The sequence below is a fragment of the Prinia subflava genome, chromosome 16, assembly GCF_021018805.1.
Source record: "Prinia subflava isolate CZ2003 ecotype Zambia chromosome 16, Cam_Psub_1.2, whole genome shotgun sequence".
Lineage (NCBI taxonomy): Eukaryota > Metazoa > Chordata > Aves > Passeriformes > Cisticolidae > Prinia > Prinia subflava.
Genome location: NC_086262.1, coordinates 310,323 through 326,724, shown reverse-complemented (window position 1 = coordinate 326,724; position 16,402 = coordinate 310,323). Strand labels below are relative to the sequence as shown.

The following is a 16,402-nucleotide window of genomic DNA, read 5'->3' as shown; positions in this document are numbered from 1 at the left end:
GACAAATAAAGTGAGGCAAATTTTTAAAAGTCTGAGTCTTAGTTTGAAAAACAGGTGTCTGCTAGGGAAGGCAGGAGCCTCCCATGGAATGGCGAATGCAAACCCCATCCCTCCAAATTATTGTAATTTTGAAATTAAGGGGCTCTCAGGGAAAGATATGGGGATGGGAATAACAGTTCTTTATTAGTATGTATAACAAGGCAAACAAACAACCCCAAGCCCAGCATCAGTAACAACCAGAAGCAGAAGCCAGGAACACTTCCCTGAGCGCGGCCCTTTCCCCTTTGGTGCAGTTCCGGGCACGGCCGGCAGGGGCGCTGGTGGCTCCCGGTGGGCGGGGCAGGGGCGATGATCCCCCCGCGGCTGCAGGGGGCGCTGTGGGGCGGGCTCGGGGAGCAGGCGGGGATGGCGGCTTTGTCCGAGAGGGGAAGGGATGGAAGGGATGGATCAGGAACTGCGGAGCTGTGGGGGAAGGGATGGAAGGGATGGATCAGGAACTGCGGAGCTGTGGGGGAAGGGATGGAAGGGATGGATCAGGAACTGCGGAGCTGTGCGGGAAGGGATGGAAGGGATGGATCAGGAACTGCGGAGCTGTGGGGGAAGGGATGGATCAGGAACTGCGGAGCTGTGGGGGAAGGGATGGAAGGGATGGATCAGGAACTGCGGAGCTGTGGGGGAAGGGATGGATCAGGAACTGCGGAGCTGTGGGGGAAGGGGTGGAAGGGATGGATCAGGAACTGCGGAGCTGAGGCTGAAGACACGGGAGATCTCGGCAGGCAGGGGGTGCGAAAAACTTGGAGCAGTGCCGAAGAAGCAGTGGGGTCAGGCCAACAGCGACCCAGCTCCCAGCAGGGCAAAGAGGGGCAGGCTCAGCATCCCCAGACAGCCGAGAAAGCAGCAACAGGTCCCTCTTTTAGTGAGGCAGGCGATAACCAGGTCCCAGTTCAGTGGCTGCTCCCAGGAGCAGAGGCTCACCCCACACCAGAAGAAACAGGACCGAGCTGGGCTTCCACAGCAGCAGCGCGTTCGCTTCCCCAAGCAGCAGCTCCACTGGTCCTCCACCTCCCAAAGCTGAAGGCTCAGATCGAGTGAGCAAAGTTTCCGCTCCTCGAAGTCTCAAGCACCCAGCCATCAGTGCTCCTTAGCAACTCAACGGGAAAAAATTCCACGAGGAAAAGAAAAACCCAACCCCCAGGAGTCTGAAACAAATATTGAGAACGATTTAGAAGTATTTTTGCAACTCAGTTTGTCATACACATAGATGAGTTTTTCCAAAAAGTTTTCCTCATGATCAGTTACAGCACAGATACTGTGCCTCCCACCAGTGCAATGCTCACCCATTACAATGGGGTAATATTCTTTTTACTTATAACTGGTTGGTGACAAATGCTTTTCCATAACAGTTTGTGCTGTGTGAAGGGAACAAGGCTTTGGTACTTCTTCGTGTTCTGAGTTCTCTAAAATTCAGATTTGTTCAGACAGAAAACATTGTGCTGACATTTATCTTCATGTATATTTACAGTGTTATGTATTTTCAATTTATATTCATTTATAAGTAAATCAGTAAGATAATTAGAACACAAAGGTTGGATCAGTTTCTGTGAAAATGTCAACAAATTGAATTTAACCCCGGGATTGTAAAATCAGTCTTGGATTTTTTTTTTTTTAATCAACATTTTTCAACATCTTATTATTCTTCCGGAAAATCCTGGAACTAACTTTTCAGAGACATTTTAACAAGATGACTGGACATTACTAGCAGTGGACCTTCCCCTGCATCCTTCACAACATCAGTATATTCACTCCTTGACTCTCTGCAGTGTAAAGAGCAAATACAGACTCTAAAATGCTGGGGCAGTATATCCCTGGTGTTTTCCATAAGTCAACACAGAGGGAACTGGGGCTGGGTTTGAGATGTCCTTAGAAAAGCTGTGCTGCAAGGAAGGGAGTGAGGAGCATTTGGGCTCATTCTCGTGCTTTGTTATCTGGGTGAGGGCAGTGACCATCCAGGCCCATCTTCTCCAGCCAGACTTCAGACCAGAGCAGATTCCTGCAAGGGGAACTCTGCCCTGGTGCTGTTCCCCTTCTCCATTTCATGGCTGCTGGCTGTGGGTGCAAATCCCAACAAGTAACTTTGGAAGTGTCCCAGGTTCTAAAGGAAACATTCCCCTCTCCTCACCACCAGGAACCCTGTCCACCCCTTGCAGAAGTCCTGAACAAGAAGTGTGGATCACTCCATGTCCCCCAGGCTACACACAGGCTGCTGTGCACAGGGACAGAACAGTAGGTGAGTTCCCAGGAGAATGTCCCAGGCAATGTGACAACTCACCTTGTGCTCAGGAGGCACCTTCCTGCCATGGGGGCTTCCAGCCAGAGCCCCACAGCAATTCCCAGTCTCTACAAGAACAGATGGAGAAAGACAGACTTTCCTCTGCAAGACAACAAGGGAAGTTTTAACAGAACAGGCTGGAAATAACCACATTCAGTGAGTCTCTGGAGAGCTTCAGTTCATTATTTCCCACCTGGAGGGTAGTGGGGACAGGTCCATTCATAGAGAACCAGGCTCTCCTGGCCAAGCAGCAGGGGTGGGTCCATCAGAAGCTCTCCATCACACAGAATTTCTGCTCCTGCAGCTCCCATGCCTGATCCTGCACAGTGCAGATCTGATATGATGAAAGGACTTCATGTGCCAACATGTCCAGGCCTCCTCCCTTTCCAGTTTGCTGGACCTGTGTGGTTAAGCAAAGGTTAAAAAATTAATTTCTCAGTTAAAAAAAAAAAAAAAAAGGCTATTATTTGATTTAAAAGTAACCTTTCATATGCTGAGTTGTGGCACACGCCTGAGGTTCGCCCCCTGTGCTCCAGAGTGAGAGACAGCCCCTGGGCCAGTGCAGAGGTGCTCCCTCCCCACTGCCCCTCCATCCATCAGATGCAATGCCCTGGACCCCTGAAGAAGCAGGACAAGATTCTCAGACTGCAGTAGTGATGGACTCAGAATAAAACTAGAGCTGTCCAATATCTCATAGCAGTAACTGAGGCTTCACCAGCCACTCGAACAAACCTCAGCCAAAAAGCGAACAAAAAGCCTACGCACGTGCTTTGAGCCCGAGCCTGCTTTGCCTAGCAGCAGCTGGGACACATCCCAGGGAGTCAGAGGTGTTGAACAGGCAGTTAGCACACCTTCTTCTTGCAGAAGGAGCAAGAATTCCAGTCTGGCATTGTCCAGAGGGCCCTGATGTCTCTGGGAGCAGGAGATGCCTGCGGGAGCGGCTGCTGGGCAGGCACTGCAGTGACACCAAGACCACGTTTCACACAGACACCTTTATTTTCATATTTCTGCATGGATGTTCTTTTTCCTGGGATGTAGTGGTAGACAGATAATACTCTACAAAATGGAGTCTAGCAAACATATATATATATATATGTACACACATATATATAGTCTGGCAAAATCGCTTCTGCATTCCTCCATGTGTCAGAATGGATGCTTACAATAAACCAAAGCTAAAGGGACACTGTGAGGTTTTGGGTTATTTTTCTTATCTATAACATAAAATAGTGTTTTCATTTCTTTCTTCAATGTGATTGTCTGCCTTCCTGCTTATACTTAAGCAGAACTGTGGAAGGGAAAAGACATGTCTGTAAGCTTTCGGTTTTCACCACCCTAAGTTACTATCAGTGGTGCAGATAGAAGAACATTTCTGAACTTTACACAAGGGCCAAACTATCAGTTCAGTGTATGTCACCACATCAAATGTAAGAGCATCCCTGAATCTGTGATACAAATAAATCATTGGCATGAGTTAGCTCACAGCACAATTCAGTTTCAAAGCCCATTCCCCCCCCCGGATATGTTTGAATCACACTTTTATAAGTTTCATTACAAATTTTAACCTGACAGTGTCCCTTGAGAAAAAATACATACTGGGTTTAAGAAAGAACACCCTCCTACAGGTATTTATTTTTATTATTAAAACCAACATTTTTTAAACCATTCAACAAAATTGAATACAAACTGCCATCAGAGAATAGTGTACATCATTTGTAACAGTGAAGCTATACATGGCTGATCCATTAACATGGCTTTAGTTATCACAATTTACATTATTTGCACATTTCTTTAGGTCTTTCATGGCACTTCCATAAAGAAGAAGAAAAGTTTGACACACTGCTGCTACCATCTCATCAGAGGTGACCCATGGACACAAGGGTTTTTGTCCTCAACACATATTGCAGTCAAGAAATGCCACTGCCCACGATGCCTAAACCTCAGGGTATTTGTGTCTCAAGCTTTTATCTTGGCTCATGGTTACTCACAATATTGCATTGCATTCAGAGGAACAGGAAAACAAACAGCCAAAGAACAGGAGGCACAGTACCTTTTTTTTTTTCCATTATCATTTCTCACATTCCTATATGTCAACAGATTGTTATCTAAAATGCATGTTAGAAAGGCTTTCTTTATAAAATGCTGGCATGAAGATGCAGACTAATGTTTGTAACTAGTGAAACAGTCAGAGTCCCAATTCAGACGTTATTTAAACATTCATAACTTGGAGGAAATGTGCACAGTTGATAGCACTGACAGAGAATCTGACTGTAACAGGAACTGCCTTCTGCATACTGGCAGGAGGATTGATGAGGGTGGGAGACTGGAATAGCATAGTGTGTTTTATTTAGAAATCTGTGGTAGTGTTTGTCATAAATATTGCAAGCCTCATTTATGAGCAAGCAGAGGCTTGGCAAGTTTACAGTAGAGTAACATTCACAGAAAACATTAAAAACAAACCCAAAGCCATTTCCATGCAGAGACCAGCTCTCTCACAGTCACTGATGTCTCACCTGCTGGCTGGAGCACACCTGCCATGGACAGATACTGCTGACGGAAACCCCAGAGGCCTTCTATGTACTGGTGCATCCCAGCCTCTGGCTGTAACAGTGAGATCAGGGAAATATTTGGGTTTCCAATGGCAAGGACTCTACCACAGATAGATTCTGCAATCTGAGCTTTGGGAAAACGCAGCTGTGGGTGACACTTAGCAAGTATTCCTGTCTCAGCTACTGTGGGCTTCAAGTGAAGCATGGAGCTCAACCCAGGGCTGAACATCAGGGGTGTGTGGGAGGGGTTTGGCTCCAGTGGGATCCAAATCAAAGCTCATTATCCTCTAAGGGCAGACTCGGTGTAGGTATCAGCATCTCTCTCTCTACCTGATGCACCCTCATTGTTCCTGGCAATGCAAAGCAGGCACAGAAGAGCAGCAAAAGAGATGGCAGAAGTGCAGGCTAGTACTGGTACGCTGATTTCAGCAATGCACGTCAGCATGCACTGACAGTGACACCAGCTGTTTGCTGCTGGCTGGAGCCACACTCAAGAGAAAGCAGTGACAGCCCTGGTGACAAAGGCAGCCCCCACAGAACTGCTGCCAGTGGGGCCAGGAAACACAGCTGAGGCCAAATTCATCACAGTAACTCCAGAAATTCATTTAGCTTCAGGGACTATGGCATCATGCAACTAATATTATTTTCTTTTGAAAAGGTCACATTCCAAACACTTCTGTCTTTATGTGCCATCTCATAAGCACCTTTGAAGCAAGGCTATTAGAGGAAAAAGGCACTGTGCTAGCCTGATTCAAATCCTTCATTTCCATTGTCCCGACCACTTCTCTGTCTACTGAAGTGAACTGCTTAGAAAATTAGACTAAGCCGTTTTGATGGGAGGGAAAACCTGATAATTATATTAAATTCTGTCATTTGCTAAAGTGATTGCAAGAAGACTCAAGAAGGAATGGTGTAAATGGTGTAACATTATTTTAGCTATAATTCATGTCTTTACCAAGTGCCTGTTAAATAAAGCCTAAATGATAATACCTAACAACTGGAGGAAAGATGCTCCCACAGCATTGCCTCCCTCCTGCAAATCTCAGCGCCTCACCAGAGCTGCTGGATCACTGCTGGGAGGAATTAATTAATGGTCTTTGTATGAAAGCCAATAAACAAGATGGACTAAGGTGTCATTCCTGCAGACATGTAACTTCACTCGAACAGCAGTGCTGATAACAAGGGAACAACTTAAAGAAATAAAGACTACACAGAAGTGTATGGAGGAGCACAGTAAGAGGAGAAAATACCCCATCTTGGGGAATTGCCATTATCATTATACTAGGCCTGATCAGACCTACTTCTGTAATCAGGAATGCCTCAATAGATGAAATTTTTATAAAATTAGGGCTACAGAACTGAGGCATCTATATATTCTGTATTACAAAACCACATTTTTAAAATATATCTTCAGTGCTAACAGTTTGTCTGTAATATGGTATGTGGTACAATAAAAATAGATGTGTACTGGATGGGAATGATGCAGCACTATGGCAGGGACTGTCCCATCTGCATGGTTTAAGCAGCTGGAAAAGTTGGCTGTTTCCTACTTCCCTTTGCTTCTCAGCCATTGTCTGCCTGGAGATGGCAATGGCACTCTGGTGGGTCCACTTTCCTAAGAGCCTTCTTCACAGAAGGCTCTGACATACCCCAGCTGACAAATGATCCAATCTTGGTGTAAATTCAGTACTTGAACTTTTCTGTTTTATTAATTAAAAAAAACCCACCAAACCCCTACACCAATGGGGCTTGTACAAGGCACGCTACCACCTTGTGGGAAAAAAATATGGGCCTGGCAGCTGATTCTGAGGCTAATAAGAATTCAAGAGCTCCCAATCAAATGTCCTGGGCACTTTGTGGGTGCCAAGGTCTGTATGTTGAAACACAGCTGCATCTTTGTTCTTCACTAAGTCAAACAAGAAAGCTTGAATAAATCCATAAAGGGGGCAAGACCTTACTGTAACATCCAGTGATGACCTAGAAAGTGTGTGCCAAACTACAGCAAATGGACCAGAGCACATGGCCGTGGTGCTGCTGAGATGCACAGTGGAGCATCACCTGTCCCTGGGACTCAACAGGTGGCTGGGATCAGAGCAGGTGCTCATCTTTCTCTATGAGCCCTTACACACCTGCCTGGTTTCTTGGGAACTTACCTGATTCCTGAACAGGATTTGTTCTGTACATTTATATTAATATGTGCAACACATTCTGCTCCTTTCTGGCTCACCCTGGCATGAAGATCACCTGGTTAATATGTTCAGAAACAACTCCACTAAAGTCAGCATGGTGGCACCAGTGCATGTGAGAGAATAAGCAGGATCTCTGCAGAAATGGGGATACTGGCTACATGGGCTGTCTGTTTAATGTCCCAGGTACACTGACCATTTTTTCACAGGCTGCCTTGGTAGATTGGGGTTTTGTCAAAGCAGATTAACAGCAAGGCATCCACAGAACATTGTGCTGAATGGAGGTATGGACTGAGCTGTCACTTGCAATAGATGGCTGAATAGCTATCAACATGTGCTATCATAAGGAATTAAGCTTGCTAGATTAAAAGCAGGACTTGTGCCTAGAAAACAATGCTCTGTATTACTCATTGAACTTCGAGCAGCAGTTCTCTCTTGTAGGGATTTATTAAAATATTCACATGCTTCCAAAACGAAACAAAGGTCCACCAGCATCTTCTGGGGAGAAGAGGTGGGATCGGTTGCATTCAGTTGCCATTTGGTTGGACATGTCATACACTGGACATGGCTCAATTGTAAAATCTTTCACCCAGAAAGGAGATCTTTGTTACATAGAAGTCTCAGACTCCTCCAGTGCTCATCTGGTTACATGACATTCTCAAAGAGCTGTAAGGATCGCATGATATTGTCGTCCTGAAAGCAAGGAGAAGATATTTCCATGAAACCAGCATGGACAAGCAGAATTCATAACTCTGTCTTATGACAGAGCACCAGGGAGCTCTGCAGCTGCTCCTGCAGGCAGTAGCCTTGCTCTGGGAATGTTTTACCCCCTCTGTGAGCTGGGGCTGGTTCAGTGCCCAGGCCTGATTCAGCACAGCAGCTGGCTCATGCTTCAGCCCTGGGTTGGTTTGAGGGACACCAAGCAAAGGGTCTTCTCCTGAGCCTGACATCCAGCACAGATTGTGCCAGGCAGGGCAGTGTGTTGGCACCTGTGCTCAACCTTCAGATGTCCCTGACTCTGGGTGTGCAAACATGCTCTTGGCTAATGTGTTCCACAAGTCCAAATGGAATGGCAGGTTTTGAACCGACAAGCAAACTGCCTTGAGAGAGCACTTCCTGCCAGAAATTCCAGCTCAAACCCAAAACACATGCAATCTGTACAACCTCAGCCTTTCTGAGGCTCCTAGAGCCAAATGAGAAAGTTACAGACAGACACAAGGGAAATCCTGGATTATTTCTCCTGAAGTATTGGAATTTTACTTCAAGATAAGAACCAGATTAGTATTCAAAAACCTAATGATGGTTTCCCCCCTCCACCAGGAATTCAATTATTCCAAAAGTTAGAACAGCCGTTTGCCTGTAACACGAAGACAATTTTCCACATTGAGCAGCTTAAGAGATTTACTACACTGCATTCCTCAGTTGTTTTGTGAGGCTGCATCATCTCTGTCACTGCTCATTCAGTGGGTGCAAGGCACCACCTGGCATGGGAAGCCAATCACCCTTTCCAGGGTCATGCCAGGGCTTCACTGACCACAGAGCCACCTCTATGGCACAGGTGAGCACTGCTGCGCACTTCGGTTTGTTTTTCGTAAAGATAAAAAGAATAAACCTTGGTGTTGCAGGGCTTGCTCCTGCCTGTCAGGAAACAGCAGCTGACAGAGCATTGGCCTGCCCAGTTCCCAGCGCCGGGATGGCAGCAGAAGGAACCAAGCCCAAATGAGGACAGAGAATTAAAACTGTAACAGTTACAGTTAAAATAAAGCTGCTTCAATACTGAGACCACTGATCATACACACACCTTCAGGCAAGTTAAGAATGTGAAAAATAATACACAACACAAATGATCAAATAAAGATGGTGCCAAAAATAAGCTAAACAAACAGGAGGGACCAAGAATGAAGTAACTGAAGAACATCAGCCTTCTATTAATGCATCTGCTAAACAAGGATTTTGCTGCCTGAAGTCTCTGACTGAGACTGGATGAGCCAGAGCCAGGTTTGACACCAAACAAACAGAAGCCAGCCCAGCCCTCCACAGTGAGCACCTTTCCCTTGCTCAGGGACAGAAGAGCTGTCTGGCTGCAGAACCAGAAAGAATTTTCCAGGCAACATAAAATGCGCAGAAGGGCCAATATGTAATTCTGTGCACCAGCGCAAACATTCCAAAAGGCAGAGGTTGCCTTTTACACCATTATTGTACTGGTCAAATATTAGAGATATCTCTTATATTTGGATATTCACACAATCAAGGTCTAAGACAACAGCTATTAGGCCAATTGGATGTTAATGCAGATGCTTCTTTGTGCCAGTCCTAAAAGTACCAACAAAAACTTATCACAGCCAACCTCATATATGGAATTTGCAAGAGGGGGCTTACTTCCAAAAGAGAGGAAAAATTAAAATCATTGCTATAATGACAGCATTTGCTTTTAATGTTTGACCATGAAAACATCAACTGCTTTTCTAACTCAATGCTGTAATTGCAAGAATTTGAGACATCTTTGACTCTGGGCAGTTCCAGTAATATGGTACCTGGTCATGACATCTGCGGCAGCACACGGAGACAGCAGCAGACTCTCAAAATGAAGGGAAAAAACCCCAAAACAAACCAACAAAAACCTGAAATAACCTAAGACAGTTAAGAGCTTTCTCTAGAATTGTCTACTGTCTGTAGAATCAGACACTGCAGTCCACTCAGGAAAATAAAAACACTGGTCCCAGCACTGCACATGAAGATATCATCTCCCATATTCTGCCTGAGCTTACCTTGCTATTGAGTCACAGGCTTCACAGGGCATCACAAACTCAGTCTTGAAGTTGCTTTGGTTTGTTTGTGTTGGTTTTGTTTGTTTGTTAGTTTTTTACTTTTTCTTTTTTTTTTTTTTTTTATTATTATTATTTTTGTTTTTTGTTTTTTTTTTTTTTTATTATTTTTGTTTTTTGTTTTGTTTGTTTTGTTTTGTTGGGCTTGTTGGTTTTTTTTTCCCCACAAAGAAAACCCAGGATCCTGAGAAGCATCTTGTTTCAAATAGAGTTTATTCAAAGGGAAGCAAATTATGTGATATGAGATAGAGCTTTTCTTGCAGTTCTAATTTAGTCCTTACCTCCTGACATGATTCAATAAACTCATCTAGAGTTACAACTCCATCTTTGTTTTTATCCATTTTCTGCAAAACAAAATAATGTAAAAATTACTTTACATTGGTAACACTGTTGTTACAGTAAAGTATCTTGATGCCATCTGAATAAAGCTGGACATTTAACAAGTATAGCCCACAGACTCAGTGCTGGATTGGTCAACTGCTAAGGACTTGTTTACTTTGGGATTTGGAGCACTTTTGAGGTCATCTCTAACTGCTTTCTTGACACATACCAGACCCTCCATCCTTATTCCATTGTTTATTTATTCACTGCCTGATCAACCTCTATTCACATTCCTGTCAGTCCTTAGGGCAGTTGAGAGAAGCAGCACAGAAGGGCTGCAACACATGCAGAGGCTTCAGACTTACTGGATGTGGCACATCCCAAGGCAAAGGGTCAGGCTAAGAGACCAGAGAAATACCTTTGGAGCCACGAAATCAGCAGGCATTGCAGTACTAGGCTGAGTGGTTGCTAGGGTTTATTTTGGAATATATAACAAGGTACAGACTCAACTTTACAGGACAATCTATCAGTGATTGCTCAAGTTTTAAGAAAAACCCATCAAAACCCAGGTACCTGGAAAAACACTTCTACATGCTGCCTTGGTGCATCTTCCTTGAGCACTGGATACGTGTATTTTCCCATCATATCATAAATTGCCTTTACGATATCCATCATTTCCTGCCATGGCAGCATGCCAGCACAAGCACAAAAAGGAAATTAAGGTAAATGAGAGTCCATTTCTGTCTTGTACTGCCCTGTTCTTCACCCTCCTTCTCCTATGACAAACCAGGAAAGCCTGTGCATGTTCACAGAGACAGATGTACCAGATGCACAAACATCCTGTAGAAAGAATTGCTTCTCTCTGCCCCTGTCATGCTGCATGCTCCCAGTGCTCCCTCCTCTCCCCTGGCCAGGCTCTGACACAGCAGGTGCTGGGAGCAAGAGCTGTGCTCAGCCTTGTACTGTGGTACCAGCTCTGTCCCGAGGGCCTGCTCCAGGGCCAGGGACTCTCACAGCTGGAACTGGGAATCTGGTCCCTCCCCTCACCTTGCACAAATTGCTCCTCAGCTCCATGACCAGTGGCAGTAACTGCAAACCCTCCAAGGATGCACAATGGGTTAGAGTGGACCAAGATGTAATTGACACATACTCAAGGTCACCATGCTCAAAATCAAGGCTTCCCATAATGGGAGCAAGCCATATCAGATAAGAAGATAAAAACAACGACAATGAAGGATTTGGGAGTGGTAGTGTAGGCTTGTACTGCTTCAGACGACCCCCACAATATCTCTCCATGCAGAAAGCAAGCTCTTGAGCCTCAGTCACCAAGTACTGCTACCATCATCCTCCCCTTAAAAAAGGTTATGTGGCTCAGAGCTGTAATCAGCATTTTGCTCCTGGCTAACATAATTCATTAAAGGCACCATAATATAGGAAAATATGTCTGGAAAATCATGCAATAAGATCCCAGTGCACTTTGCTTAGATACAGACAAATGCTTGGGTCCACTCTAATTTGCATTTAATTAGCTGCATGTAAAATTAATTGTGTTCTGCAACAGAACCCAATCAACTCTCCCTTCCAAAATCAACCACATTTGTCAGGAACAGCCTTACCTCCTTGTTTATATAGCCATCCTTATTTATGTCATACAGATTAAATGTCCATCTCAGCTTTTCGTTAACAGTTCCCCGTAGCAGAATGGACAATGCCATCACAAAATCCTGGTTTGAGGCAGAGAGAGAAGTGTGAATTCTCATAATATCCTTTTCTAAGTCACCCTCTTTATACAATGCCAGTCAAAAGATTTATCTTTTTAGGATGGAGCATATGTTTATTCTTTTCTGGCTCCTTTTTCCAAAAATGTGTCCTCTCTGACTGAACACAATGGTTGAAGCATTCACTGGAATGTCTGCTTTTTAAGAGCACTGCCAGATGCTCCAGTGGCCTTTCTCCTCTGTGCTGCAAGGAGCTATCACTCAGATTGCCACCACCTGGTTAAAGACAGCTGGACTGTGCCTGTGGAATTAGAAGCTGATGCTTTCTTACCTCCAGACTGAGGGGCTGGCAAAGAAAGAGAAAATCCTATCTGAGAGATAAACGCCTCTGACACAGGGAGTCTTAGATTTTGTTGTCTGGCAAAATCTGCCAGACTTGACCAGATGTGATTCCCACCATTAATTACTCAGTGTGGTACACATAATTTTAATTGGTTTTCTTTGCTTACAGTAAAGTTACTGCTTCTGATACTGTGATTTATTAATTATACTGCATGGTGGCTCAGGCACTGAGGGTAGCACAGCTACAGGGGATTTTTAGCACAGGCAGAGCTTCAGGCAAACAGAGCTATACAGCTCCTGATAACTCATTTAATATCTTTAGTCACCTCCATGGGCTCTGCATGGGACAGTGCAGCACTGCTTAGAAACCTCTGCTCCTTTTTGCCAAGCCTCCAAGGATTTTGAATTCATTGAACAATACAAAAAAGGGGACAAAATTGTCCTATTTGACAACCAGTTAAGAGACAGATCTGCCAGGAATGAAAGTTCAGCACTTCTAGGTTTGGTTGTGGTTTTGTTTGTTTGTTTGTTTGTTATTTTAACAGCATTTTTCTGTTCTCAGTCTTTTTAGGTTTCTGAATACCTTTAACTACTGAGGAGCTGCCCCATGCAAACCTCCCACTGCAGCCCTTGCCACAGAGACACACAGATACATATAGAAACACCCCCATTTTACATTTAATGAACTAACACATTTCCCAGTCTTACCTGGAAATTACCAGAGGTTTTGGCCATTTGACAGCAAAGGCAATACTGCCTATGATTTTTAGTTTTATACTCTTCAAAACTATGACGTTCGTCTTCCAGAAGTCTATGACTTAATATGTCCCTTTGCTGCACTCCTATAGCAATGAGCTGAGCATGAAGAGAGGTTGTATGTAGCCACTACAAGGTGCCTTTTAGTTAAAGGGTGCATTTGGTTTCCAAGTACCTGTGATCAACACATCATGCAATACTTGTGCTTGTTCAACACATAATGCAATGCATGATGACTGCAGATGATGAGATACAAGTTCTTTCTGACCCTCGTCTTATTTCACATGGGACTCCTCAGCCACTCTTCTCTGCTGCATAAACCTCTGCACTTTCTCCCTCTGATCCTGACTAGCATAATCTACATCTTTCTTTACTGACATGGAACTGCATCTGCATAAAACTGAAGTGAACCAGGTTTGAAAACATCAACTGACTTTAGACTCAAACCTCTAACCTTTAATTCAACAAGTTCAACTACTTTGCAATGAAGACTGGACAGAAAAGGTTAAAACATACAAAATTGAGAAAGTGGAAGGAAGATGCAAAGCAATCACCTCGAACTTCACGGAGCCATTCTGTGCTGTGTCAAAGGCATTGAAGAGGTAATGTGCATACATGCTGGCATCTGAAAGGCACAAAGGGCAGGGACAGCAGCTCATCATACACTGATGGCTCTAAACAAGTCATGAACTTATTTTCTTCTGTATATAACTCGACTCTGAAGCATTGCAAGGTATTCTGTGAACCATTAAATGTTATCATGGACTTGCAAAATCCTGGCATCCTTCTTTAAAACCACCTTGAAATGCAAAGGCTTTTATTACAGTAGAAACGATTCCGATTTTGGGGCAGAAAGAAAGAGCAGAAAATCCCCAACCATCTCAGAGTGTCTCTAGTTCAAATGGTGGGAAACACAGCAAAAATACCAAAGAGTGACTTCAATCTGCAGCATCCTTTCTCTACCTTTTTGGTTTGTTTTCATTTTGTGGGAGACACAGCAGAGACCCCCTAGGGAATGCCCAACTTCAGAAGAGTCTTGCTCCAGTTACTTGACTTTGACCCATGGCTGCTGAAGAGCAAAATCACCTAGAGGCATATTTTTGTCCTTTTGAATCTTAAACTGCTGGGTTTAGAAAATCACAACAGGAAATCATGAAGTTCATACTGTAATTTAATGCAAACTTTTTATAGGTGTACATCTTTGAGGTCACGTGGGTTGTAAAACATAAGCATAATGTGTTTTATTTTGACATTTAGTTGAAAAAACACTTGCTAATGACCTTCTTTAGGTAAATGCACATGCACACATACACCTTTGCAGCAAGGTCAGTCATCATTCCCCAAGGAGTATGTTCTGCAGCTACTACAGAGTGGGATATTTTGGAAAGCCTCAAAGACTTAATCTTTTGCTAAAAAGCCACTTAAATTACTCACTTCTTTCAATTTGAGAACAGCATCCCCACAGAACATATCCAGTTAGAATACAGAGATTCTTAATGTTTTTAAAAGGCAAGAACATGCATTATTTGAGAGATTTAATACAATACCTTAATATGCCCATTCATGACATGGCCCTGTCTTAGTCATATAAACACCAAAAATGATAATTTCATTTTTAGCCAGGAGTTTACTTATCAACTAAAAACTGCTTTAAGAATTTTAAGGAGGTTTTGATTTTTGGGCCAAAAAGAAGTTTGGGACTCTCCTGTGCTAGATACAACATGCCCAGCAGTCCCAACAGCAGGGAAGCAAAGACACACTGAGGGGAAGCAATTCCCCTTTCTGCCAAGAGAAAGTCAGAACAGAACAAAGCATCAACCTCCAGTTTCTATTTTGGATCGGGGAGTAAAGAGTTGACATTGAGGGGCAATCTTTACTGGGGTTTTTCTATGTGAAATAGAACTGTTCAAAGGGTCTAAAATTTTATTACCTTGATGTTTGTGTTTCTATCTAAAACCCCTCAAAGTTTCAGCTCGTTTCCCATTTCTCACACAGATGATCTGTGGCAGTTTTGCAGCCAGCTGGCAGTTAGGCAATGTTAGAGATTCAAAAACCCTGACAGGCACAAAGCACTCGACTTACCTCCATGAGGAAAAAACTGTGCATAGATCTGTTTGAATGTTTCTTCATTAACAACCCCACTAGGACATTCCTGTTGGAAAACAAAAGAAAAAAATGAGAGAAAGAGAATAAAGAAAAACATACGTTTGTAAAGGTTCATTTGCAAAACTCTACAAGCCCGAAGAGAGCAATGAAACAAATCACCTTTCTGTTCCCACAGTGCTCTGCATGCACAAGCTGTGCAGCTGGAGAAATTAAAGTAATTCAGACTGCAATTTCATCTGAAGCATCTCGCAAAGCTGGTTCACCATTATTAACATTTCTAACTGTGTTTTCAGCAGTTTCATTGTTGTTTTATAGAATGACCTAGAAAGGCAGCTCATGCCTTCTGTCATAGAAAGCTTTCATCTAATAATTACAAATAACATTCATGCCGGTTAACACCTCCCTGTCTAATGCCTTCAGAGATATGAACCCATTAATCCTCAGCAGCAGACTGTTAGCAAGAAGCCTGACTCTGGATCCACAGAGGTGAACAGTCCATAGCACCCTAGTAAATCCTTACAAACAAATCTCAATAATAAACACACCCCCACCAGCTCATTGCTTTTATAACATACATTACAGAGCCTTGGGCACTGCTATCTAACCAGATGATGTTTTCAGTGACAGAAAATACTTCCCAGTTGATGGTGCTATTCCTCAAATTTGCCTATCAACCAATTTTGAAAACAAAACCAGAGCAAACCACTAAAATAACCACAGCACTCAGCCTTTTTAACAGAGCATAGAAAAGTCAGCTTCCTCCCACACTCAGAGCCACTGATCAATAGAGACCCTGGGGTCTGTGTCCTGCTGCAGCACTGACCCCACTCAGCCATTTAATTCCTCAAGCTCCCATCAGGAAGGGAGGAGGGAGCAAGAGCACTGTCCCTGCTGGTAGGATGTGCTGGAGATGGATTATCTGAGCAGGCTAACTCTCTCTCACAAAACTCACAGAACTGGCACATATAGCATGGCTTGATGCTTATACTTAGCTCAAGGGCAGACTTGGGATCAAGAAAGTTCCTCTGTGCCTAGCACTATTCTCACTCTATGCATCCCTCTCTGTGTTGTGCTGTGATTCCTGCCTTGCTTTAATACTGGTCCTTCAGCTGGGAACTTCACAAAATATAACTTTTTGCACAAGGAACCACCAGCTTTCTATTCTTGGAACCTACTGCTACTACTTGCCTGATGACCCTGAACTGCTGTTTAGACAGAGCAAGCAAACAGTCAATCTGACAACTTTTCTATGTGCCATTTGTGATTTTGT

At 43.7% G+C, this 16,402-nt stretch overlaps 1 protein-coding gene across 19 annotated transcripts in view; it reads right to left on the bottom strand.

Moving 5' to 3' along the window:
- Positions 1–1,063: 1,063 nt before the first annotated feature.
- Positions 1,064–16,402, bottom strand: part of KCNIP1 (potassium voltage-gated channel interacting protein 1) — a 239,983-nt gene continuing 224,644 nt past the window's right edge. For 13 of the 19 annotated variants that reach the window (XM_063413601.1, XM_063413591.1, XM_063413600.1 and 10 more), the window contains 5 exons: positions 15,109–15,178; positions 13,581–13,651; positions 11,827–11,934; positions 10,784–10,888; positions 9,924–10,233 (listed from right to left, as the gene is read on the bottom strand). In XM_063413601.1, coding sequence (XP_063269671.1) covers positions 10,102–10,233; positions 10,784–10,888; positions 11,827–11,934; positions 13,581–13,651; positions 15,109–15,178 — 486 coding nt within the window. In that variant the 3' untranslated portion in view covers positions 9,924–10,101. Of the gene's footprint in view, positions 1,200–1,259; positions 7,758–9,923; positions 10,234–10,783; positions 10,889–11,826; positions 11,935–13,580; positions 13,652–15,108; positions 15,179–16,402 lie in introns of those variants that run through there. The other 6 variants (XR_010082455.1, XR_010082454.1, XM_063413589.1 and 3 more) reach the window with 6 other exon arrangements.